The sequence below is a fragment of the Falco cherrug genome, chromosome 2, assembly GCF_023634085.1.
Source record: "Falco cherrug isolate bFalChe1 chromosome 2, bFalChe1.pri, whole genome shotgun sequence".
Lineage (NCBI taxonomy): Eukaryota > Metazoa > Chordata > Aves > Falconiformes > Falconidae > Falco > Falco cherrug.
In genome coordinates this window covers 34,253,080-34,279,134 of record NC_073698.1, presented here as the reverse complement: position 1 = coordinate 34,279,134, position 26,055 = coordinate 34,253,080, and the positions used below count along the sequence as shown (strand labels likewise).

Here is a 26,055-nt window from a genome sequence, read left to right as displayed (position 1 = left end):
TGGCAGGAAGCTGAGTAACAACATTCAAATGATAAATCACTTTTTATCAGTGACAGTTTTATTTGAATGGCTAAGTTATCATTGGAAATGGTGAATTTGCTGTCTCTTAGTGTATCCAGATCAACATTGCCTGTCATCTGAAAGCTGTAAACTAGCCAGATGCACAATATTTCAGTCAAAAACAGGTTATGAGGTTGAATGCAGACATAGCTGCAGGAAATATAACAGCCTGTGCTGTCCAAGTTAAATCAAATGATTTAAGAGACACTTCAGAATTTAAAATTTTGGGAACCAAGGTGTAAAACAACAATGCAATTTGCTTTACTGTTGTATGTCCCATTTTTCCTTTCTTCTTTTCCAGAACAAAATTTTTATTCTTAATTTTTATTTTATTCCTAATTTCTGCATCAGGCCCACAATTACAGATATGGACAGAAAACCTCTGGAGTTTTGGGGGTCTGCTCTTAGGTATGTTTTGGCTGCATCTTGTCACATTCTTTCAGTGACAGTTATGTTAGGGCATCTACGATTGTAAAGTTGACTCTTTTTGGTCCAGGAGAGGAAGAAATTTATTCTGAAACAGCAGAATTGAGTTCAAGAGAAAGCTGGACGTCTCATGAGCGAGAATCATAACTCTTCTGGGGGGAGGGAGGAATAAAGATGTATTATGCAGCAATAACAATGGCATGGAAAAAAGTATTTATAGAGTATTTTATGCTTTATAAGACAATCTGATTATTCAGATGAAGTACTGGGGTTATAAACTGCTTGCCTTCTGATGAATTGCACATTAAATCATGAACCTGATACTTCAAAATCTCAAATTGAACTTTTCTTAAAACTACTTTTAAAAATGGCTTTTTAAATGGAGTGACAGTAAGCGCTGTAACTTTCAGGTGGATTTTCCCTATGTATAAGAGGGAGGGAGTTTGATTTTTTTTGACATCTCATAATTTATGTTAGTCCTGCCAAGTCAGAAGAGCTACAAGAAGGTTAATTGGTATCTATTTCTTGCCTTTTATATATACTTTCTTATGGGGTTTGGGGGTAATCCATCTTTTGAAGGCCTAAAACAAATTCATGATGTGCCAAAAAGCTGTGCTGCTTGTGGAATTTAGATGTGTATTGTACTGGAGGGGAGGATATTTTTTAGGGGGGAGGTGAAGGAGAAAGGACTAAATTGGTGCTCTGCAGTTTCACTTCTGTAGTAAGGGTAAGCAGGAAGACATGCTTAAACACTTAACCCCTGTTGCATGTGTTGATTCTGCGAAGCAGCTAAGAAACTTTTCAGATAATGTTTATATTAATGACTTCCAATGTTTAATATGGATAACATTTGAACGAAGGTGGAAACAGAAATGGAGCTGTAACTAGAGGAAATACACTTAAAGAAATGGACAGGAGTTCATGCTGCCTGCTGACTCTAGTGTGTGCAAGGTCTAGTCTTGTTCCATTAGCCATAATTTGCTACAATATGTTAGCAGTTACTAAAAAATAATTGAATACTGTTATTTTCAGCCCCCAAACTGGTGTTAATTCTCAGATATAAACTTCTTTACAGTATTTTATTTAGTTATGCTGTCTTTCTGGATGTTTTTTAAAAAGGGAAATCTTCCTTGAAAAAATGCACAGTATTATAAAAGCTGCCTCTAAAAAATTCAAAGAGCATGTAAACAAATGTTAACTCTTATAAAACTGATCCGAGCTTAGGGAAGGGCTGGAAGTAGTAGTTTAGGACAAGATTCCTTCAATGTGAATGTTAATTTCAACCAGTTTAATCTTTTGGGGGTTAGCTTTTTGGGTTTATTTTTGCTGTTTATGAAATTACTTGGTTCTTTAAAGAAAGAGGAAAAGCTTTACTCAGGGAGCAGAAAAGTAATAGTAAGCTGTTTGGTGCCCAATGTGACTTCAAAGTGTTGCTTGTTCAGGGAGAAACAAAGTGTGTAGTGTCATGGGAAAGAAAATCATTAATGTTTATTAAGGTCAGCTGCTATTTATCTATTTTTATTATTTTAAAAAAATCATGTTGGACTATAATTGTCTCCTACAATTTCTGTTGAGGCAGTATATTTCACATAGTAAAACTGTTGTATATATCTGCAGGGCACTGTCTGCAGACTTCTGCATTTGGTCTCTGAAATTCTTGTAATTTATTTGTAATTGAAGTAGCTTCTGTGTATTTTAGTGAAGACCATTTAGTCTGAAATAATAACTCTGGCAAGACTTTTCATTGCCTAAATACGCTTTAGGGAATTATCCCTAGTAAGGAATACTTTTGAATGTCATTCTGTTTCAGTGACTGATATCACTGGAAGGTGGATAATCTGCTAGTTTTACTATGGCATGTAGACAGAGTCCTAAGTGTGCAACAGGCAGCAGACCTCAAAATATGCTGCTTGAAAACACTCTTGGCATGCTTGTGCACTGTACTTTCTAGGGGATTGTAATACAGAGAATACTTTGTTAGAGAGAAATAGTGTAAGTTTCCTGTCTGAAAAATTCTAGTTGTCAAGCTATGGCCAATATTTGAGTTGTTCATTGCTCTTGGAAATAGTTTGATCCAGAATTTTTAGTCTGCTGAAAATTAGTATTTTGATATCCCAGCAATCTTCTATGGAACTGAAGTCAGAATTGTTGTGGAGTAGATGAGTCCTTCAGAAGGAAAAGATTACAAAGATCTTTGCAAATTTTATTGAATTGTATGAGAGAAGGCAAGGATTCTGTTTTTAATTAGCTCGCCACAGTGATAGAGAAAAGAGAAATACAGGAGTTCCTTTAAACTGTTCTCTAACAAAGGATATCCTGAATTAATCTATTTTGATTGTAAATAATGGGAATTTTATATTTTGAATGTTTGGATGGGTATATAAGTAGACCTGATATATTCTGTAGCCTGAATCTTGTATGCTGTAATATTGCATATAGTTGAGGTACAGGTTAATGTTAACTAACCTATTGCTTTTTTCCCCCCTCAGATTCCTCCTAATAAAATAGATTATGAATATAGTGAACTGATTTTATATCAAAATCAAGTGATGAGAGAGGCAGATCTATTTCAGGAGTCTTTAGAACATATAGAGACATATGAAAAGCAAATATGTGATAAATTAATAGTAGAAGAAATCAAAGGTAAGTCATTCATCTTCCCTCAGCCAATTTTGTTCTAAATTTTTGCTACTTGGTTTCAGATTTAATAAAGCAGTAAAAGAAAAAACATGAAATCTTTAACTGATATGAAAGAAATTACTATAGAGAAACTGACAATACAAGATTTACAATTTTGTGCTCAAGTAACTTGCCTTACCAAAGTGGATAGTGGATGCAGGTAGTTTAACCTGGGTTGACACAGGAGCAGAGGAGATCTCAGAGATTATTATACTGGTGCATACTAGGGTAGCTTTCCATAAACCGGAGCTAGTATAACCCAGGTTCAATCTCCTGAAGAATACTAGTTTTTTCTTTTTTCTTTTTTTTTCTGAAGCATCAAATGCTTGTTCCCTTCCTAAGCTTTCTAATGCTTAAGAAAGCATGAATGTATTGCTGTACTTCAGTGAATACTGAAGTTAACTATTTTGATTCAAAATAACTCATAGTAGTTTTGTAGATATAAAGTACTACTACTGAGTTAACACTCCAGATCCCCCAGTGATGCAAAGGCAATCACTTGCCACTTCCCACAAGCAGAATGGTGCTCAGTTAGTCTCCAAGCAATGGCCCCCTGCCCAAGCACGCTTCCTCTCAAATTTATTACTAAGCGTGACACAAATGACATGAGGTAGCCCATTGGCCAGTTTGGGTCAGCTGTCCAGGTTGTGTCTGCTCTCAACTTATTGTCCACCCTGACCTTCTTGCTGGTGGCAGAGTAGGGGTAAAAAGAGAAGGCCTTGATGCTTTACAAGTAATGCTTAGCAGTAGTGAAAATATTGGTGTGTTGTCAGTGTTTAGTCGCAAATCCCAAAACGCAGCACTGTATGGGCTGCTGTGAAGACAATTCATTCAATGCAAACCAGACCTGGTAGAACAATTTACTTTGTAGCAAACCAGTGTGATTTAACTGTTTAAAAACTGGTTAGTTGCTGTGAAAAATGTAGGTGTAGTTAAGAAAACAGCTTGGTAAGAAGCAACATACTCATGTGTTGGAGTCCTGGAAGGAGGAGTTGCTTGTTTCTTTGATAATCCCAATAGCTATTTTAAATACTTGGATAGAGACATACAAATAGTCATTGTTTTCACAGGTGCTGAATGCTCCAAACTGTTACTATGTGTGGTAGCTTCAAGTAGCACTTGTAATATGCAGTAAATACATTTGGAAAAACAAAGCCGCTTTTTAAGTATCTGCATACAATTAAGCCAATTTTTATGTATCTGGTTTTGTAACCTTTACTCCCAAGCCATCAATGTTTTCTTATGTAATTCACAGTTCTTTATTGCATTGTGTTTAGGAGAGATGTTACTGAAGTTGGGAAGACTGAAAGAAGCTGGTGAAGTATACAAAGAGTTAATTGAGCGCAATGCAGAAAACTGGTATTATTATGAAGGCTTGGAAAAAGCCCTACAACCTAGTAAGTTAAGATACACAAATACATTGAAAATAACATACAATATAGGATATACTGAAAACTCCTGTTTTATGTGTTCTGTTTTAGATTTAAAAGCTTTACTTGGCAGAAAATTATGTACCTTCTAATCTTGAATGTGATACAGTTGTCTTTATCTAGTTTAAAAATGTTCACTGAAAAACTTGTATGCATGAAAATACCAACAGCAAGTCTTTCTCTTGAAGCTAAAGGTAGCATTTGCTTAAACAAAGAACATTTCCTTGCCACACATGAACTTGGAAACCAAATTGCAATTTGTTCCTGTCTAGTAGTTGATTATCAGACTACTATCATACACCACAACATAAAATTGTCATTGTGAAACTTGTTTAGGTGGTAACTCTGTATGGGCATGTGGAGAAATACTCAAATACCTGTTTCAGATGGCCTTTTAAAGATAGGCCATCTGAAAAAAAGATTTTTTTTTTTTTTTTTTTTTTAATCTGACTGTTCTTTGGAGGAAAGGGTGATAAATACAAGATCTTTGTTATTCCAGTGCTAGTTCACAGTGTTACTGTTCTGTCTTGCCAGGAAAATAGCTAATTGTTTGGGGGGGTTGTTTTTTGTTTAAACTACAATATTGCAACAATTTATACCATAATAAGGGGTTTGCAGTGGCAAGTGTCCCAAGTGTTTACCTTTACACAGGAATGTTTACCTTGTATTTCACTGTTCACTAATTAGTGGAAGTTTTATTGGAGTTATTCTGATGACATCATAAATCATAAGCCCACAAGGGTATTTGTTATTTGTAGCTATTCTAGCTGCATTATATTTCTCAACCAGCTTTCTTCTAGAAAGTTTTTACAGTTGGGCTTTGTAAGATCTGGGAATATGGCCTGTTGCTATGTTGCTCTTTGAATGGTTTTCCTAGTGTATCCATAGAGCTGAACAACATGATTATTGTCTCTCAAAATAAAGTACCCAAGAACTTGATTATTCTGTTTGATGTAATAAATATGTTAATGAAAATGTGTAGTTCTTAATAAAGAACCAACCCAGCAGTTTATTTGACATATTAAAATCCTATATAGATTAAAACTGTACTAATTTATAAAACTAATAATGCTACTTTATTTTTTAGGTGGTCTTAGGACTATTTCCTCCCCCATGGTAAGTTCTGGAGCTCCAACTTGTGACTTCAATTAGGGCTTTTATATGCTTTAGTTCCAATCCAAACATTATTTTAGTATAACTTTTAGAACTCTACATCTCTTGGAGCCACTGGGTAACATATTTCCCCCCCCTTCCCCAACATCTGAGCTCAGTGACAAGATAAATTGCTTTTCTTATGAAAGGAAAACAAATGTATTTATTGAATATATGTTGTCATAGTCTTGATCTGTACATTCAGTTTTATTTAAATTGCTTGATGAATTTAATAATATTTAAGCAAAATTGATCCTAAATATGTGAAAATCATCTTTCAAAGCAACAGATTAGTTTTATTTCAGTTCTAACCACATTGGAGCTCCAAAGCATATTATGGGGGAAAGGGGAGGAGTGGGAAGAAAATCTTTAAAGTAGCTTTATTTTTGTTAAACCCTAAGCTGTAAAGCATTCTGGTGCTCAGTACTTACACTGGCAGTATTGTGTCCTGGTTTTGCTGCCACCAGAGGACCTATTAAGGCATGCTTGTTTAGTATGTTATTTGTATACCTATGATTTAGAAATGCAATATATTTCTTTGAATGCTTTAAGTATGTCAGTAATGGATGCGTTGTAAAAAAACGCAGTTAATTGAAGCTATGAATGTAAAATTATTGTGTGAATGGGTCTGCCCAGCGTGTAACTGAAAGGAACCAAACTGTAGCACTGTATGGTTGAATGTGCAAGGTAATTGTCCTGTTTGCAGTTTATCCTTACAGTGATTAATTCTGGTAGTTGCGTATTGTACATACAGTGCATTTTCAGTACACAATTTTACACAGTAATGTCTATGGTTAACTGGAAAAAATGGCTTGAAGTGTTGAAATTGTTCCAAATCCAAACTGTATAAGAAGCCTAGCTAAATTAATTCTCAACATTTAAAAACACTTACAAGAATAGATTTTGATCTCTTTTACTTATATTTATTATATTTACTGATAATAGGCACTTTAGAAGAGAGGCTTCAGATTTATGAAGAAGTTAGTAAAAGACATCCCAGAGCAGTTTCACCTAGAAGATTACCTTTAAACTTTGTTTCAGGTAACAAGTTGCATATCTGTTCTGTAATAGTTTTTTTATTTGGGTTTTTTCTTAAGTTTTTTTATCAGGCTGTTGAATGTGCATTTAATACCTATTTGTACGTGTACACAAATCAGATGTTCACATTTCTCTTGGAATACACAAAATTATTTATGTTTTAAGAGTTGACAGAGTAAGTTCATGTGCTTTTATATGGTGATACAAACTAAGGGATGTTTGTATTGATGAAACTATAGTACAGAATGTATATAGGTTGCAGGAATTCTTGTACATAATTTTTCTGCATCATGCAAGTTAAGAACTGTAAATTAAAAGGTAGAGGGTGTTTTGTTGAACAAAAGGTAAAAGGCTGCTTCTGTATCTGTAATACACATATATGTAAGGTAACATAATTTATAGACCCTGAGACTGGGTGTAAAGGATGTCTATAACAATCACAATAGCATAGGACTGATGAATTTCCTAACACTTTCTGTACTGTACAGAAAACACCAAATCTATTTTTATGAATCTGAATACCTTACTGGGTGTACACCACTTTGTTGCAGAACTATTAGAACTTAAATCTACAGCATAAACTAACTTTGTGTGCTGATAATAAGAATAGGAACAAAAAGAAGGTCTGCAGTGTTATGTTGCACAAATTATTTTATTTTTAATTTTATAGCTAAGTTCTTTCAGTAACTGTCCTTTCAGAAGTTGTTTTGAAATACAGTGCACAAATATCCTGAGTTCTGGAGGGAATATGTATACACTTTTTAAAACAGAGAGCTATGATCTTCAAAAATAGAAGGAGGGAGGCTAAATGAAATGGATATTTTTATGGGATTTACCGCTTGGTATGTAGCTGTCAAACTGCTGTAACTCCAGTAGAAAACTTTTGGAAAGAAATACGAAGTACATAGGTTAGATATCTTAGTGTTATGAAATTCTTAAGTTCAGCTGCAAATTCCCAGCATTAACTGTTCATGCTTTTAGTTTCATGAGGTTACTCTTTAGTTTAGTTCATTTACTGAGAACTGCATTTGTTGTACCTTTAAATGCTACAGTGCATAGCTAGTCTGCTTCTCTGTTCTTGCTCAGGAGTCTGAATGTGCATACACCTTTCCTATGTAAAATTACAAGATGTTAATTGCTTTGTAAGAGATTTAGTCCTGAAGTTAGCATTTGTGCTTTACTTAATCCCAGATATTTCAGTCTTTTTGAAGATACAAGGGCAAATTTTAAGGCAGTTCAGCTATATTTGAAAAGCTAGGTGACAAGCAGTTGTTTTTCTGCTGTAATAAAATTGTTGTGCTAATACATAGTAAACCAGGAAATAACTTGCAGAACGCTTTTCCATATCTTTAATAATAGTGTGTCTTGCCATTGACTTTATTTCACTGTGTGTTTTGCACTAGGTTACCTTATCATACCTGACAGTGTAGTTTCACAGCTAATATTTGTTGAAATAGAAATATGCTTGGTAATAAGGATTAGTTGTTCCTGCTATAGCAGTAGTCTAAATGAAAGCAAAATTAATGATTAGATCAGTCAAGAAAAATATCTTTCTGCAACATTTCATAACAAATAAGAATTTTACTAAATTAAAAGTTGTGTTTCTGTTAGTCTGTTAAGCTTCTATCAGTCATAGATGTATAAGACTGGTTTTGATCCTCTAAAAATGAACCTGTTTACTAAGTGCTTTCTGGTGTTTATAAGTACAGCAGGTAATTTCTGTTGGCAAAACGTAATAGTAAGAATGTGAAGGTGTAGAAACAAACTTGTTTGCAGAATTGTATTTGTAAACTTCAAGAGCATAGAATTTTTCATTAAATGAGGTTGCTGTTCCAGTGTGCCCAGTTGCTTGCAACCGACACTCGTTGATTCAGAATTGGCTTAAAATACTCTAAAGTGCAGGCTTGTATTGAAAGAGTAGTCCTTCCCAGACCTTGCCATGCATTGTCTCTTAATAACCTTGTATTTGATACAAATGAGTTCCCTGATCCAGCTGGAAACCACCTTTATGGAGGAAAGCTGTTACAGTTAATTTTCAGACTGATTGAGGGTGGAGCGTTGGAGTCTGGCCATTCATTTTTAGATTTGTTTATGCTGCTGTGGATTCACTGATGCTGTGGACAGGTCTTTCCTGTGCCTCAGACTAAATTTTGAGCTTGGCTTCATGTCATAGGTGGGTGTCTAGCTGTGTGTTTTGCATCTTTCAGACTTTGTTTTAAAGTTATTCTGCTTTATATAAATAAATATGTACGTAATTGGAAACACACCTCTTGCTTTCATTAATTCCGAATTACAGTTCTTCCATCAAGAATATAAATTAGAATAATTCAACAGAAGAAATTGAGAAACTGAGATGGATTTTTTTGTCATAGAGGGGTTTCTTGTATTTCTTGAGAAAACAAGTTTTAATTAATCCAAGTGTAATAAAGCATGGGCTTATAGGCCAGTTATGGATCCCCAGCCACAGGTAGTAAGAGTTTCTGTATACAGCCGTTTGTTTTAGTACAGCAAGGCAAGAATATGAGTTACTTTTATTAGTAACGGTGCCGATAACAGTTAAGAACTGGTGGAACTACATAAGAATGTTACATACAAAGCAGTAGTATCTTCATTTTCTGAATTTCTATAAACAAATCTGTTAATCAAATTTGTAGTGTGTTCTTAATCAGTCGAAGGTTATTTCAGTAGTTTTATGTGTCTGTTAGTATTATATGAAGTGTACTACTTGCTTAAAGACTTAGAAAATCCACAGCAGAGTAGGCAGTGAAGTAGCAACTTCACCCCTATGTGAAGCAAACAAAACCAATTAAAAAAAAAAAGTCAAAACCAAGCACAAAATTGAAACAAACTTTTTTTTTTTTGGAAACAGCATTTCTCAGAAAGGTGGCATAAGCTGCGAGTACTGTAATTTTTTACTTGAAAACAAAATAAGATTTTTAGCTTTCTGCCAGTGTATTTTGATAAAGGTGATTCTGTATGGTGCTTATCCTTCTGAAACCCAGTCTTCTATTCTGTTTCTGATTCCAGAAACAATCATATTATCATCAGAGGTCATGTCCTACTCATAAAAAGTAGGACTAGAAGAGAGTTAGAGGGTTCATTTCATCCATTCTTCTTCCTCAAAGCAGGATAATTTTTATCTGCACTATTCCTAACACACATTTGTCTAACTTAAATCATAAAAACTTCCAATGATGGAGCTTTTACAAGATCTCCAAGGTAATCCATTCCAGTGCTTAGTTATGCTAACCATTATAATTTTTTCCGATGTTTGTTTAAATAGCCCTTGCTACATCTTCTGTAGTCAGCATTTAATACTTTCCCTTTTTAATAGATTTTACAGGTTTGAGGACTGTTACCATGTCTTCGTCAGCAGTCTTCTAAACACCAGCAATTTAAGCATTTTACTCTGATCTTTTTTTATCCAGAGCATATTTGTACCTTACTCTTAAATAACAGGAAAGATGAAAACCTAAGGGTTTTCAGTTGCAGTTTCTCAGTTACTCTATTATCCAGAGTTGCACAGCAATCAGTGCTTATATTTATATAACACTTGCAATCACTGACATATAACCAAATACACTTTTGTTTCTAGGTGAAAAATTTAGAGAACTAATGGATAAGTTCCTGAGGGTTAACTTCAGTAAAGGCTGCCCACCCTTGTTTACCACTTTGAAATCTTTATATTACAATCCAGAAAAGGTAAAATTTAGTATTTATTTGGTTTTGGTTAAGTTATCTATATTGAATTTCTGATAGATTATCTAATTGTTTTTATATAGATTTTCCTGTAACTTCCCAATAACTTGCTCCACATTTTTCTCCTGAATGTGCTATTTTGTCACATGTGAATGATCACTTGATGATGTTTAATATGTATGAAGCTTCCCTTCTGAAGACAGTTGATGTCAAAATGCTTGAAGTTGGTGTAGAATGCACTAAATTTCTTGAGAAATCAAAGATAATAACTTTATTTTTGTGTACTCTGAATGCAGGTATGTCAGGGTTTTTTCAACTTATGGTTTATGATGTCACCAGAAGTAATTTTAAAATATCACACAAATGCTGGTTGTTTTACATACATTTCCAAATTGCATGCATACATTGGTATTTACCACAAAGGCTTGTTTCCCACTTCAGTCTTCAGCTAAAAGTTTAGTGTTTTAACTTTCGCACTTCTACACAGTTTTGGCAAAATTGTGTAACATTAGTACTGCTATTGTTTCAAATGCAATTCTTCGTTCCAAGCTTGTCAGTAAGGTATAGTAAAAATAAATGTTAAGACTAAAGCATGTTACTAAAATGTGTAGAGATAAACATCAGTCTATTCAGACACTGCTGTCTTTGCTACAAGCAAGAAAACTCTGGCTATTCAGATCCATTCTTGGCTAGGTAAGAAGAGGCGATTTTAGTTGGAAAAATGCTAAACATGATGCAGTTTTTCAGCCAGCAGTGGATATTCCTTTGGACTAAAATTATTCTTTCTAAGAGTCTCTTTCCTAGTTGTTCTAACATGAAATTTTCAATACACTTCTGTTTGGAGAATGTAGTCTTTACTGTTATCTCCATGGTTGACATAATTTTAGTAAATTCTGGTATCGTATAGGACAAGCTTTTCTACAGTGCCTATTGCTACTGCATACTTTTCAATGTAAATTTTTGAAACTAGATGAAAATTTTTAAAATGATGATACACAGATCATAGAACAGAACAGACTATAGACAGAGGTACAGTCAGTGCTGTGGAAGTTGTATCTCTGCTATTTGAAGGATGAAAATTTAAAAGTTGAAAGATACATATGAAGTCATTTGGTGTATGCAAAGATTTTTAGCACTTAATTGGTTTTGATGTGATGGGTGAAAAAAATCAGGACTACAGTGTTCAGGGGCAAACTTATCCGGAAGGGTGTCTTGCTGCTAGTTATCTTCATTGTATCAAATCAGTGCCACTCAGAACTGCCAACTTAATCCTAAAAAGTAATTAAAATTAAAATCAAGAGCCTGACGGTTTCCAGATATGCTTGGATTTGTTTGTGCTGCTAACTTCTACAGAAGTTTTTTCCTCTTCTTTCTTGTCCTCTTACCAAGACAGGGTCTCTTCTGCATTTCACTTGGTTGGGTTTTCATTTAACTACAGTGTAACAGAAGGATCTCTGAAACTAAGAGAAACTTCTAGTCTCAGACTAAAATCAGAAGAACCATGGCAAACTAATGTGTGCTACACTTTTCAGGAAAATCTTGTATTTTGGTATCTAGCTTGGCTAAGTTTGTGCTTAACTAGCTTCTCACATAAATTACTGGTATATTTGGACTGAAAATAGAGAAGTGCAGGCGGGATCTTGTTATGCCTACTAGAAGATACCAAGCAAATTACTGACTTTTCTACAGGTTGGGAATGAACAGTTCCCTGTTTATTTCTTTGGAAACAGGTGTAATTTGTTGTCGTCCACTGCAGTTGCATTTTTAAGTGGCGTAGATACGGGGATTTTATGAAAGTGTGAGTATTTAAGCCAAGAAAGTTCCTTCTTTCTAGAACTCCAGGTGAGTCCTGGATCTTTCATAAACCATGGTTTTGCGGAAAAAGGTGATATAAGCAATATTTATATTAAAATAAGTTTTTATTTGTGTGTACTTAGATAAAAAAAAATAATGCTGTAATGTTTTATACATAGGAATGGAAAAGGGAAATTACTGAATTTGATACCTGTAAGAATACAGAAGAATAATGGGGGAACAACTATAGCTTTACTTGCGCAGCGAAGATGAGGATTTTATTTCTCAGTAGGTATCACTTAAGATTTTGGTGTAAAGGAACACCTTTTATACCAGAGTTGGAAGACCAAAAGAGCAGCTGATTCTAGAAGAAAAATAATGATCTCTCCTCTGTTTCGAGAGGGCAAGGGAAAAAAAAGATGTTTCTATAGAAGGCAAATGTTTGTCAAATGTATTCGGGAAAATGTTGTTTAACTAATTGCTATAAGTTGGTACTTGATACTAACTGTTAAATAAAAATTGCTGGCATATTTTGATTTAAAACCAGATTCTAGTCTACTAACATTAGTTAACAGTTTTGAGTGAAATCTGTCTTCAGATAAGAGTTGCACAGCTTTAGGACTTGCCCACATCATAACAAAGACTATGTAGGGAGGTTTTAGAAACTCTTCAGTACTTACACTGCTTAGACTCTAAATTCCAAGGTTATAGGTTGGAAGTTACGCTTTGTATTCTAATGCAGACACTGTGGGATAAAGATCTAAACCAGATTTGCTGTACTTGTGTAAGTTGTAGAAGTAGCATCAGAAAATAAGGTGGTAAAAATTCTGATTTTTTTGTCTATTTAAGGATTTAAAGTTTGGCTGTGTTTTATGATGGTCAGCTGATGATCAGCTATCAGTGTTTTAGTTGTGTTAGCATTGACTTGATCATTTGACTTTAAGCAATTAAGGAGTTGGAAAGGTAAATAGCTCAACAAACAAGTAATCAAATCCACCAAGGATACACTGGAGTAATTTTTAATTTACATATTGGCCAAATGTTACATTTAACTCTTTCTTTCAACTACACTCATTTTGTTTTGGGAATTGTTTGACCAAATTGTTCTCTGGTACTATTTTTACATGTTTGTTACACAGAGTTGTTTTAGGGAAACTAGAAGCGTGTCTGATATTTGACTGAAATTTCCTGTTTTGTTGTTTGAATTCTTATCGAAGACTTAATTGGAGATCAATAGGCTGTGTCTAAATACAGGGTCCTGAAGACAGAGAAGGCAGTATTTTTGTTGTTTTTATAGGAGTAGGAAAAAACCCTTAGAATTATCTTTGCATAGCTTATAAAGAGTATATTGTATTCAGATAATAATTTTCAGTGTATTTGATTAAATCAAAAGAGTATAGTTCTTGTATGCTAAGCATTATTTCTGACAAATTAAATATGGCATGACTATCATCCAGTAGAAAGACCAGTGAAGTAGTTATCTGTAGTTCTGTTTTCTTGGTTCTATTTCTTTGGTAGGTGAATTGTTTTAGGCAGATATGTTTTCAAACTGAAAGTTTTTGAAATCTGTTTTTTTTCTCCCAGATTCTCTGGAATCTGTTTTTCACAGTCAAGGAATGCCATTAAATTCCAGGTTCAGGCATGTGAATTTAGGTTAGTGGACATGGGGAACTGTTCAGCTCACTGCCTTAAGTAGTTTCCTACACAGGATCCGTTGAACAGCTATCAAGGCTCCTTTTGACTGTGCTAGGCAGATCTGATAGATCTGTTTGGATTCTAGAGGGAGCACAGGCACCTATATTATGGTGATATAAGTATAGGTGATCTAGCCTGAACCTGAAGGTGCCTACCCATGTTTCCAGTCTGTTTCACTGGGGTGTGTTGGGAACTGTTCATATTTGTTCCCAAAGTATCTATTATGTGAGTACTTCCTATCAAACTAACATTGAGGAACCTATAGCAGTTGCTTCTGGAAATAAATAAATGTCCCAGCAAAACCCAAAACTGAAGTAAGTGCTGACTGGATGGAGGGGATGTGACTATTTCGGGTATCTAGTTGGAATTTTTTTACATAGTTGTGCCATTATTAAGTGGAGAAAGGTGTGGAGTACAACTGGTTCTTTATCACTTCACTAAAATAAATAAGCTTTATCTTGGTTAAGGAGGAAAGATGCTTGTAGTCTTCCTTCACACCTAAAGTAGAACTGTTGTTTAAAATTGTTTGGGTTAAGTCATAGAAAAGTGCCATAAGTGAAAGACATCGTAGTACGATAATGTAAAGCTGTTTGTTTCATGAAAAAAAATGAGGTTATTTCTGGAAGACTTTCTTTGAGTAACCGAAGGCATGAGGATCTGATACCTGTTCAGTAAAGAAAGATTATGTACAGCTTTGCTTTTTGGCATTCTCAGAAACTTACTTTGAGGTAAAATATTCCCTAATAAGTAAGTCTGTAATGAGTTAAAGTGTATTTTATATTATGTTATGCAATCTGTCTCCCCTAAAATTCTGGAGCAGAAAAAAAATCATACATGTTGGCCTTCTGTTCAGTTTGTGATATGTGCAGAGGTTTTGACTGCAGAACTGGGTTGAAAAGGAAACTGTTCATGAGTTGCTGACTGCTTGAAACTTGGATACTTGAGAAGGTAACAGATACGGTGTGGTGAAACCTGGGATAAACCGGTTAGCTGGATGTTTCATCACAGTCTCAGCAATATTGTGTGTCACCTTCTTGGAGTGAGCTGCTAACTCACTGAGATTTGGTAATTATATTTCAGTGTTAATTAAGACAGACTTCGGAATAACTCTGGAAGCTGATAGGGAGAGGGTGAAAGTGTTAAGCTTGCTTTGCTATAAATTATTGTACGTGCTTCTGCAGCAAGATCCAAATGTGGATTCTATGGTCCTTCACTGCTTGCAAAGCAGCGATCTAGTGGTTTTTCTCCCTAGTTTTGGGAGTTATCCAATAAATTGTTTAATCCTTCAAAGTTCCTGAAATGAGCTTGTGATTCTTAAGGTTTTCTGCTGTTAGGCTAGTCTGTTAAGTAGCATGTGAACTGTTTTTTGACTCTTCCTCTTTGTCAAACCACCTAGACTGGAGGAGATAGAAGTAATAGAGATTGAAAGGTGAGATGCTTGAAGAAATAGAGCTAACAATTGTCTTTTGCCTAGAAACTGTACTGCCATTTAAACTTGATCAAATGTGCCATGGATAGACCTTTTGATTATTAAAATACTGTATAATTAAAAGAATAATGTCAGTGGTTCAGTATCCTGAGCACACTCCTATACCATGCTATAACACAAAATTAATATTGAAATAAAAAAAAAAGAGGGGAGCACTGAATTGCAAAAAGAAGTGTTGGACAAAGGCCAACGGAAAAGATGTTTGTTTTATTTGCTATAGTATTGGCAAGTGATTTTTCTACAGGTAGTGTGAGTGAATGGGGATGTTTATGTAGAGTTCATTGGTACACAGCCAGATTCTGTGTCTTTCCAACTGAAGAAAAGATCTATTAGAAGGTAGTAGAGACTGTCAGACTGAGTCTTACTGTATTTTCCAGAGTGTCTCATTCAAAACAAGTTTGTAATGCTATTATAGACTATGTTCAGTGGTACATCATTGCTGATACTCAGTCATAGATCACTTTTTACCTAAAACATATTAGAGAAATCATTTGATGAAACACTATCTTGATGGTTTTGTTCTTATTTTTTTTAAAAAATAGGAAGAATAATGTTCACCACTTTTGTGATGAAAACGATGGAAATCGTTTGTTTCACATGACTTGAAGTAGCCATATGTTCTGGTTGCAGCTGGGATGGACTTAATTATCTTCTTAGGAGCTAGTGCGGTGCTGTGTTTTGGCTTTGATGAGAGACTTTTCAGTTCCTCAGCCCTTACCAGCAAAAAGGCTGGAGGGGACACAGCCAGGTCAGCTGACCCAAACTGCCCAAAGGGATATTCCACACCATGGGACATCATGCCTGGTATACATTATACCTGGGGGGTTGGCTGGGACGGGCATATCGTTGCTCGGGGTCTGACTGAACATCAGTCAGCAGGTGGTGAGCAGTTGCATCGTGCACCACATGTTCCTTTCTTGCCCTCTGGATTTTATTCTTTCCCTTCCCCTTTTCATTACAACTGTAATTGTTGTCCTTGTTATTATTGTTCTTTCATTTTTATTTTATTTGAATTATTAAATTGTTCTTATCTCAGCCCTTGAGTTTTACATTCCTTTCCGATTCTCCTCCCCATCCCTCTGGGTGAGGGTGGAGTGAGCAAGCAGCTTTGTGGTACTTAATTACCAGCTGGGGTTAAACCACAATACCACTGTATGTTGTGAAGAAATTGGCTGTCTTCCTTCTGTTTATTATATGGTAGCCTCTAGAGAATGCTGTAAATACAGTCAGGGGCTTTTTAAATATGAAAACTCTTGGTCATGATGAAGAGTGCGAGGTAAGTGTAGTTACATAAAAGTCAAAGCTCACAAAGTAAAAAGTACTGTACCGGGTTCTACTTACTTGTTAGGACTGGAGAAGGGAAAGGAAATGACTGGTCTGAACAAGACCTGAGGCCTTCCTATACAGGTTACTATTGCTAAGGAACAGACCTACTGCATTTTGAGCTCAATATTTATTTGTCCTTGTAGTGTCTTGTAAGGAAAGTGTGTTTGACTTGGTGTGTCAGTTAGCTAACTTCTGGGTTGCTGAAACAGCTATCAGACTCTTAAATGCTTCTCATGTGGAGCAAGTGCAGGGAGATGGCTCTTACATGTAGCAAAACAGTCACAAGCAAAATGTGAAAAGCAGGTCTCTGTTCAGCAAATTAAGTTCACCCACTTTCCTGCATAAGTTATTACTAAAACTGTACATGTTGGATTGAGTTTATAGTAATTTCATTAGCATGTGTTATGAAACATGATTTTACCAAAGTATTTATAAAAGAGAGGAATAATACTGATACTTTTGCAGTGGGTTTTAGGTAGTTGCTATCTGTCTTTTGGAAACAATTTGCTGTTTCCTGTCAAAAATAGAAAATTTAGTCTTCAGAAGAACATACTTTAATCTACGTTAATCAAATTTTAATTAGTCATCTACATTAATGTATGGCTGCTAAATTGAAGGAAGAAACTAAGATGGGGAAAATATGACTATAGACTTGAAGTGTTTCTAGAATTTGCTGAATGTAAATGCAGTGCGTATCGACATGGTTTAGTGATGGACTTCGCAGTCCTGGGTTAACAGTTTGACTTGAAAGGTCTTTTCCAACCTAAATTGTTCTGTATATTAAAAGAAATGCTAGCAACTCCTGGTTCTCTTGAAGAATATCTGATTTTAAAGCAGCTTTTACAGTATGTAACTATTACAGAGATTTGACAGTAAACACATGTGCCTTGGCTATGGGTTCAGTCACCTTCTCAAATACCAGCTTGTGTCTGTTTTGTACAATTCCTCTTTGGGTCTGGCTATTGTTCAAGACACCAAGAGGGATCCCTCTGAATGTCCTGCTGCTCTGCAAAACTCTTTAAGTTCATTCCATGTTGGTTTCTTGGGATTTTTTTCCCCCATGTTAACTTTATTTAGGTAATTTCTATTGCAAAATGGAAGAATTCGGGGGGAAAAGTTACCTAGAAAAGGAAGACACTGCTAAACATCATGATGATGTTTACACTAAATCCCCAGTTTAAACTGTGCCTTTCATCCACTGAATCTGCAGATACAGCAGATACCTGTTCTTTCTGGGAGGAAGACTGTCCCAAGCAGGTACTTACTAGGTTGTTTTTCCTTCTCAACCTGCATCCTCCCTCATCTACTAGCACCAAGACAAACACTGGGTATGGTGATACTTCTATTCCAATCTTCTTGGTATCTTTCACTGATCTTTGTAGACTCTGTGTGTTGAAGGTGAGAGTAATAGGGATGGAATTTGTAGGACTCCAGCAGATGATGCTACTTAAGGAACTGATTCACAAGTATGTGCGTGTCATGCAAGTCAAAATGGGTTATCTAAGGGCCCTGATTCATGGACAGTGGTCGATGTTCCCAGTTGTTCATGCCACCCTTGTCCTTTGGTTGCCACTTCTGCTGAAGGAACAGTGCAGATGTTTGAGTACCAGTTTCTGAATCTGTACAGCTTTAAATTTATACTCGTTTTTGTTTTTTTGAATATGTTGTATTTAGTTAAAAGTGCAGCTGCTCAACAAATAATTTCTGCAGTGGCAGTCTTTAAAAGATGGTTGGATTCAATGTGTGAAAAAAATTTGTTGTTGTTCTTGCCTGAAAAATCTACCCACATGATGTAGAAAAAGTTGACATGCAATGAGAGAGATACATATGTGTAGTGGGGCCAATGTTGGTAGTGTGTCTTGAAGAACTGTAGCTTTTTTCTGGAAAAAGTAGTTTCTTTTACTTAAGAACATTAAAAATGTAAATGTTCAAAACATATTTTTACTGCCTTTGAAGATTTACTTTCTTGATTTTCTTGATCTTGCCATACTGGTGAATTTGTTGCTTTGTCACTTTTAACCATGGACTAAGTAGTAAAACTAAGTAAAACTAAGTAGTAAAAATTGTAGGTGATTAACTAAAATGTGTTAATTCTAAGCAAGTGAGATATATGGGAGGATAGCAGGAGATGCTGTAATAAAAAAGGAAGCTTCATCCTGCGTAAGGAAACTTGTGAGCTTGTAGTTTGGGGTTTCTTGACTAACAAGATACCCTGCTTTCCTCTAGAACTTTGAAATGTTATCTAAACAAAACATGGGTTTTAAAAATGTGAATATAGTGGATTTTATTACTTAGAGTTGATACTTCGAAAACAGTATGAAAGGTTTCATTTTCATGATTTGTGGTACCCTTTGGCATAACCACTTAATATACTGCTGTGCAAATGAAAGGTTTCGAAGTGTGACTGTATGTATGTTTTATTTACATGCTCAGAAACAAGGAACATTTACAAGGAAAATGTCTCACAGTACAGTCTGTGTGTACATTTCCACCCGCTTTATATGAATGTCTTAATCCTTTTCTCTAGTGTAGACTTACTATCTAGCTACTGGACTTTTCATCTTTTATGCTACAAGTGGTTTTACAGTTTTTATTCTTTGCCTAGTGCTTTAGTTTCTGAAGTTTGCTGTTACTAAAAAATGAGTATTGGCAAAGTAGCCATTCTTGAGTTTTCTATAATGCTAAACCTTTAATTTAAAAAGGCTGCTACATAGCATGGAGGCTTATTAGTATTATTATTATTTTTAATGGGGCTTTTAGTTTCTAAATAGCAAGTATACTTGGCTATTTAAACAGCATTTGTCATGTTGATATCATTGCACTTGAGTAAAATTCACACAGTTGGCACAATACATATTCTCTCAGAAAGAAGCTGTAGTCTTTTTGGCATAATCAAGAAGCAAAAACTTGTGTTTAGGAGTGCCACTGCATTATTATGGATTTTGTTGTTCATGCAAAGTTACTGTTCAAGGTGAATATAGCCATGGCTCTTGGCAGAATGTTTCTGCTGGAAGCTAATAACCTGAACTATAAGCAATTGCATGGGATACAGTAACTTTCACATTCTGTAAGCTGCTGTCCAGATGTATTAGAACTAACTGCAAACAGCCTTATTTTTGTTCCTCACAAAAGAGAGATCTTGAAACGCCACCCCCACCTCCTACCCAGAAATTTTCTTTGTACTTGAGCAGTATTTGGGAATACTCTTTGGTTCCCCCTACACGGTGGTCTCTCTATCCATGAGAGAAAAGTCCAAAGAGTGAAGATCTTCAATTAGTCAACATCAAGGTTTGCGTCGATTGTGTTGCAGGTACGTTGGTTGATTCCATTGAAGCTCGCCATTAGTGCACATGTGCCCTTTATCTGAGTAACTAAAAACATGGAGACTGTGAGGAAATACTGGATGAGAGAAAATGTCTGGCTGGAAGAAACATCAGAAACAACAGTCTCAAAAAAAGGTGTAAGACTGTCTACGCAGGAAGGTAGGCTGTCTCCAGTGAAGATCTTTCTTTAACCCTTTCAGGAAAGAAGGCATTTTTCCTTCTCTATGTGGAAAGCTAAAGGAATTAAAGCAAGTTGCAACTTTTTGTAGTTAGATGCCCTTTGTGAACTATTGGTGGATTACATAAGGAAGAGAAAAACATTAGTTCTACTAGGAATCTCTCTACACTTTAAGATGAAATAACTCTTAAGATTGACCAAGGATAGCCTTTAGTTCATACTGATTCTGTCAGTTCCAGTTTTAGAAAGTAGTGTCTCTGAGTTAAAACTCTGCGAGGGGAAATCTGGTAAGTGGACTTGCTCAAGATCTGGTTAACAACTGGTGCATTCATAAGAGAAGATAGCGTTTTTGCTATATAACTGTATCTTAAGGACAAGTAAAGAAATTTTAAAATAAGTGGAGGAAGGAGAAGGACGAATAACTTCATTCTAGATACTGCTGGGGTAGGATGCTTCTGCTCTGCAATGAGAATAGGTAATGTAAAACACGTTGATGGCTGACAGTTTGGGTCCCTGAGGTAACACATAAGCCAAGAGCTGACAAGTGTAGCAGCTGACTTACGAACTACTTTATCATGAGAGCTTTTTAGTCTGAGTGGTCTACATTGGGAATAACTGATCCAAATACCCATCTGAAGACCCACAAGAAATGCTCTCATCTCTGCTCATAGTTGCTCCTACTGATGCTCTGCTCGTATGATACTATTTTCTTTCTTTTGTGCAGTCCCCAGGCTTGTCCAAAAGCTTTCAAAAAAACAGTTGCTGGTGAAATCACTTGTGTGATCAGCACAGTGACATGCTAGAGCATTGGTTTGCTCTGAACTTGTGTTCTTATGAGTGTCTTGAAACTTTCAGTACAGACTTGTACTGCTGTTGTTAACTTATTCCATTGTGTCAACAGTTTTATGACTGGATCATTAGAAGTAATAGTAAAACTGGAAAGTCAGATGCTCTAATAGTAAGAATACGGTTTTTCAAAGTGTGTTTATATACTGTGGTATGACAAATTTTTTGTTTGGCAGTTTTCTTGTATGCTGTGGCTTAAGTCACATCTCACATGTTATTAGTCTTGACACAGTACAATAGAGGAAGTATAATCCATACTTCACATATTAAAACAGGCAGTAAGATGTCAAGGCCAAATTCTCCAGGCATTGATCATATAGCCCAGGAGTCAGGTTTCAGGGAGGTTTATCTTCAGAAGCTTTTTTTGAGCTCAGTTGTTGTGGAATGCTCAGCATGTTAGAAAACATCCAGAACCAGATTTTAAGGCAATATGAAACTGAAAGCAAATAGTCTGTGGGTGTCAATACTTTTGTAGAATATTATCCCATTTCTTTCCTATTTCATTCATTCTGGTGTATGTTAAATGAGGGAAGAACTCTTCAGGAAAAAGTGTATAGCAAAATACTTTATATGGTGTTGCTTGCTATCTGTATTTCTGTCCCTTTAGAGCATCTCCTTGATCTGTGCCTTATAACGCATTGTTTTTAGTGTAACTCAAAGGACTGCTATGAGAACAAGAAGTCTGAGCTAGCCAGTCACCTCTGAATTTTAGTATTGGTTTTCTTCTATACTACACTCATATCAAGAAAGTGTCAACTGTTTTAACAGATACTTGCAGTTCACTATTAAGTGTAAATTAATTTGAGGTGGGGTGGAGTCTTAAAAAAAAAAAAAGGGTAGACTTCAGATCCTCAGTCCTGAGTATGAAGTGCTCTTCTAGCACAACTTTCCAATTCATGACTATCTGCCTGTAAAAGTGTTTCATAAGGCTCCGTCATGTCTGTAACTATGTCTGGGTAAGAATAATATCCCATTTATAGTCTGTTTATCCTTTTGGGCTAATCCCTAGATGAAAAATGTCTAACACATTTAAGCAATGCACTTTTTCTACAAGTCTCTCTGTGTGTAATTGGAAATAACAGATACATTTGTAAGCTCTAAGTATGTGCAGGCTTCAGTAGTAGAGTGCTGTGTTGAGTTTCTATAGCTTATTTTGAAAATGCAGTGAAAGATCAGTGTTTGGAAGTGTAACATCAGAAAAGAAACTTAAAAATTTTGTGTTGTACATTTTGCAGCTTGACCACTGTGGGAGAGTTTTTTCTGGGACAGTAAATCTGGTCTGACTTCAGTGTTGCAGTCCTACTGAACTCTAGGTTCTGCACAAAAGTTTTCCAGTTGTGTCTCATTGACAGTTTTGTAAACAGCTAATCTGTGTTAGCTTTCACTTGTGAAAAAGATAATTATGTAGAAATCTGATATGAACATAGCTGTCAAGTTAGTTAATATTTATGACACAGCTGAATGCTAATGTTTGTACTTTTAGGTGTTGTATCTTTACTATGGGCAGGGTATTTGTTGCACCTATAGCCAATATACATTTTCACTGAACTTTCCTTCAGTTTTTGAGGGAAGTTAAACTTCACTGGGTTGATAATGTAGCTAGATGTGTAGTTGAATTTGAAAAAATATTTAATTACTCTAGTCCTACTTTTATTACTTTCTGAATGGAAAGATGCTATATTTCATGGAAAAGATTTGAGCATTTATGACTCTTCCTAGCAATCTCCCTGAAGACCACCTTTCCAAGTCTGGATGAATCCTATATTTTTCCATCCCAAATAGATGCCCTAACAGTTTGTTTATAAAGATATTCAAGGAGTGTTCTTTTAAAATAATCTTAAAGGAGTTGTTTTAATATTCAACTTGTCATATTTGAAGCACTTAAAATTCATGGCTGACTGTTGTATTTATAGTTATCCTACTTAAAGTTTGGTTTGTTTAACATGAGACTGATCTTGTACTTCTAATACTGTTGCACAGCTCTAAAGGAGCTTGTGCAGTTGTACTTTCAATATGTAAGCATATGTGTACTAGACCTTTCCAAAGCAGCAGTAAAGTCTTTTATGAAGAATGTTCTTCCTGGGACTTGTTTGCCATTCTGCCTGAGTATTGTACTTTCTACAAAGCTGGTGTACCGAGCAGGCTTCCCTAGCTGAGAGTTCTCTAAGAAAGAGCTTGCAAGTGCAAAGCCCGTTACATATGGGACAAAAATATGTTTCCAGTGCAGCTTTTTGAGACAAAAACTGGTTAACACAGTCACATATGACTAGAAATGTTGCATGGTTCAGTGAAAATTTACAAAACAGTTGTAGTGCTTCTCAAATGCTACTTGTACTATAAACTTTCAAATTCATTATGCTAGTACATAGCATGCCCTAAAAAAGAAATCATGCTGTTTCAGCTGAGCAAGTGTCTAAATACCGTGGTATTTTTTGAATGACAAATACAAGCTAAAATGATTTAGATAAATGGATCAAGCTTTTTCTTCTGGAGTTTAGTATTTCAGATAGTTTGTGTGTTCATCGATGGTATTGACACTAGAAAAAAGTATCACTTGTTTTATTTCGGGAGTAGCTGTTACCAGTGCTAGCAGCAATGGACAGCAGCAGTAATCTTCACTTGCACAGCAAGTTAGCATTATCTTCCGATGCTAAATCAGAGTAGGATTTGATGGTGTATATATATAGTCAAGTGTGTACAGATTACGCACAAACTTACTGCAATGCAGCTGTACCATTCATGAAGACTTGCAGTTTACTAGAGTTGATGTGTGTCATGAGGCACACCTCCAAACCTTATCCAAGGCAGTAAGGAGCTCTAGCTGTGCTTGATTTTTAGTGCATTTTAAATTCTGAGTATATCTGACACTGCAGTGAACGTATTTCACATTTGAAAGTGAATATAAGTCATTAATGGAGGTGTTTAGTTGTAAGGAGGTAAGTGTAAAGAAAAATCTGAAAAGATAATAAAGCTTTTGTATCTCATTCTTTCTATGAAAATACACAATAAACCAAAACATGAACTTCCTTAGAGTGTAAATCAGCTGTAAAGAAACATATCTAATAGAAGGCTACTTTCTCTGTTGCTTTCAAAATGTAACTGATTTCTTAGATGGTCAGGGAACAAAAGAAATGTGTAACTTTCCAGGGTTGTGGAATGGGTTAGGTTTTTTTTTTCTTTTTATTCTGTTTTGTTTTAAAAAGGTACTGCAGAGTTAATGCTTTGTGGCTAGCCAGATCTTAGAAGCTGGTACCTCTTTGGTGGAATTCCCAAGAATCGTGTCTGCTTAGCTATCAGACTGAGAAACGCTGAAGTTAGTGACTAACCATGATACCATAGAATTAGCTTTACAAAAAAGTAACTAATAGAAATTTTCTACTAGCTGCGTCAAGATGGTTGGATGCAAGCTGACTGGAAAGGTGTTATAATGGCTACTTGAAGTTGTAGAATATCTAGGTTTCCACCAAAAGGGGTGCAAGACTGTGCAGCTGCTTAGCAGACTGAATTCAAGGAACAGATCTGAATGAAAACCCACTGATTATTTTTTTTGGTCATTGACTCTAATTCAGGTCAATTTAAAATGACTGGAACTTCCCCTTAAGATGTGTGTGTTAGTGCAAGTGACAGATTTTTATCTTCCCCTGTGTATGCATACATAGCATATGCATACGTTTACCAGTGCTTTTCTTAGGGAAGCAGGAGTGAGTATTGATGGCTCAGCTCAATAAACTTAAAAACAGAAATGCACCTACATCTGAACAGCTGTTAGTTTCAAATCAACACTTTTATTAAGTATTATACAAAATAGTAAGGCTTCTTACAGAAAAAAACCCTTGGCATCTGTGTATGTTAAAGATAGATAAGAAATTTAAGGAGACTTGTGTTAAGTTGAAGGCTGCTTCATGAGGTGGTAAAATAACTTTTAATTGATTAATTTAGATGTTAGCCATATACTAAAATGTAAGCAATGGAAATTCTCTGTATGAGGCTGAATATCTTGTCACAATTGGAGTATTTTATGTGAGTAGTCTCTATGGACTTGTTCTGTGGTTCATAACTTATTGGATGGCGTAAATCTCTTATCAGCTGTATAACAAGCTGTGGAGCAGAAACTTTTCAAGTGAGACTAAGGAAGTTGTTGCAAGTAAGTTAGTGTGTAGCTGCCTTGAGTAAAATTGGAAATACTGAGTCATTTGCATACCCTACACCACCTGCTTTATACATCATAAATCTGAGTGTCAGTATCTTAAGTTTCAAAGTAGCTAGTTGGGACATTTTTTAAATAACAGAGGAACAGTGCCTTAAAAAATCCCTGTACACCTTGATGAACACTTCTGCGATCTGTATAAGCTTACAAATGTGATTTTAGATATCCTTTTAGATAGATTTATAGTAAGCCATTGGAAATGGAACTTTTTTAGGTGGCTGCCCATATACACCTTCCTGTGTGGATACACTGGAAGAGCCTGAACTCAGACCTTTTGTGCAGTATAAGTGTGCCAGCTGGCTCATGTGTTTGGCATGCTCTGTTCTTTGCTGCCTCTAAAAACCAAATCTCAATTCATGCGAAATCACCTCTTGGCTATAGATTAAGTCTTGGCTATAGATTAAGATGTTTCTTGTCTTCATTGGGCTGTAGTAAAAACTTCTTTTAAAATGTGTAGCTGCCTTTCCCTCGCACCTGCCCTTTTTTCCATGATGTGGTTAATTGAATTTCTGAGCTTTTTGTCTTTCTGAGTCTATTGGCAGCTGCTTTTTTTTGAAACTTCCTTCCCATCAGTGTTTCCATCCTGAAAGGTATGGTCAGAGTGCTGCCCTGGATTGAAATACTGTTAATCACATGATGGGGCTGTGCTAGATACAATAAATCGTCAGAAATGTGCTGCCTCTGCTACCATCCATAAATACTTCTCAGGCCTG

The 26,055-nt window shown here is 35.6% G+C and overlaps 1 protein-coding gene across 7 annotated transcripts in view; it reads left to right on the top strand.

Moving 5' to 3' along the window:
• NAA16 (N-alpha-acetyltransferase 16, NatA auxiliary subunit) overlaps nucleotides 1-26,055 on the top strand; it is a 78,914-nt gene that overhangs the window by 30,988 nt on the left and 21,871 nt on the right. For 4 of the 7 annotated variants that reach the window (XR_008731142.1, XM_055703326.1, XM_055703324.1 and 1 more), the window contains 4 exons: nucleotides 2,976-3,129; nucleotides 4,443-4,562; nucleotides 6,693-6,788; nucleotides 10,381-10,487. The exons of 1 other annotated variant lie outside the window; for it this stretch is intronic. Coding sequence is in view for 4 of the 6 variants with exons in the window: in XM_055703326.1 (XP_055559301.1) it covers nucleotides 2,976-3,129; nucleotides 4,443-4,562; nucleotides 6,693-6,788; nucleotides 10,381-10,487 (477 nt within the window). In the remaining 2 variants the exon portion in view is untranslated. Of the gene's footprint in view, nucleotides 1-2,975; nucleotides 3,130-4,442; nucleotides 4,563-6,692; nucleotides 6,789-10,380; nucleotides 10,488-20,098; nucleotides 20,271-26,055 lie in introns of all 7 variants that reach the window. 2 more of the 7 variants (XR_008731141.1, XM_055703325.1) reach the window with 2 other exon arrangements.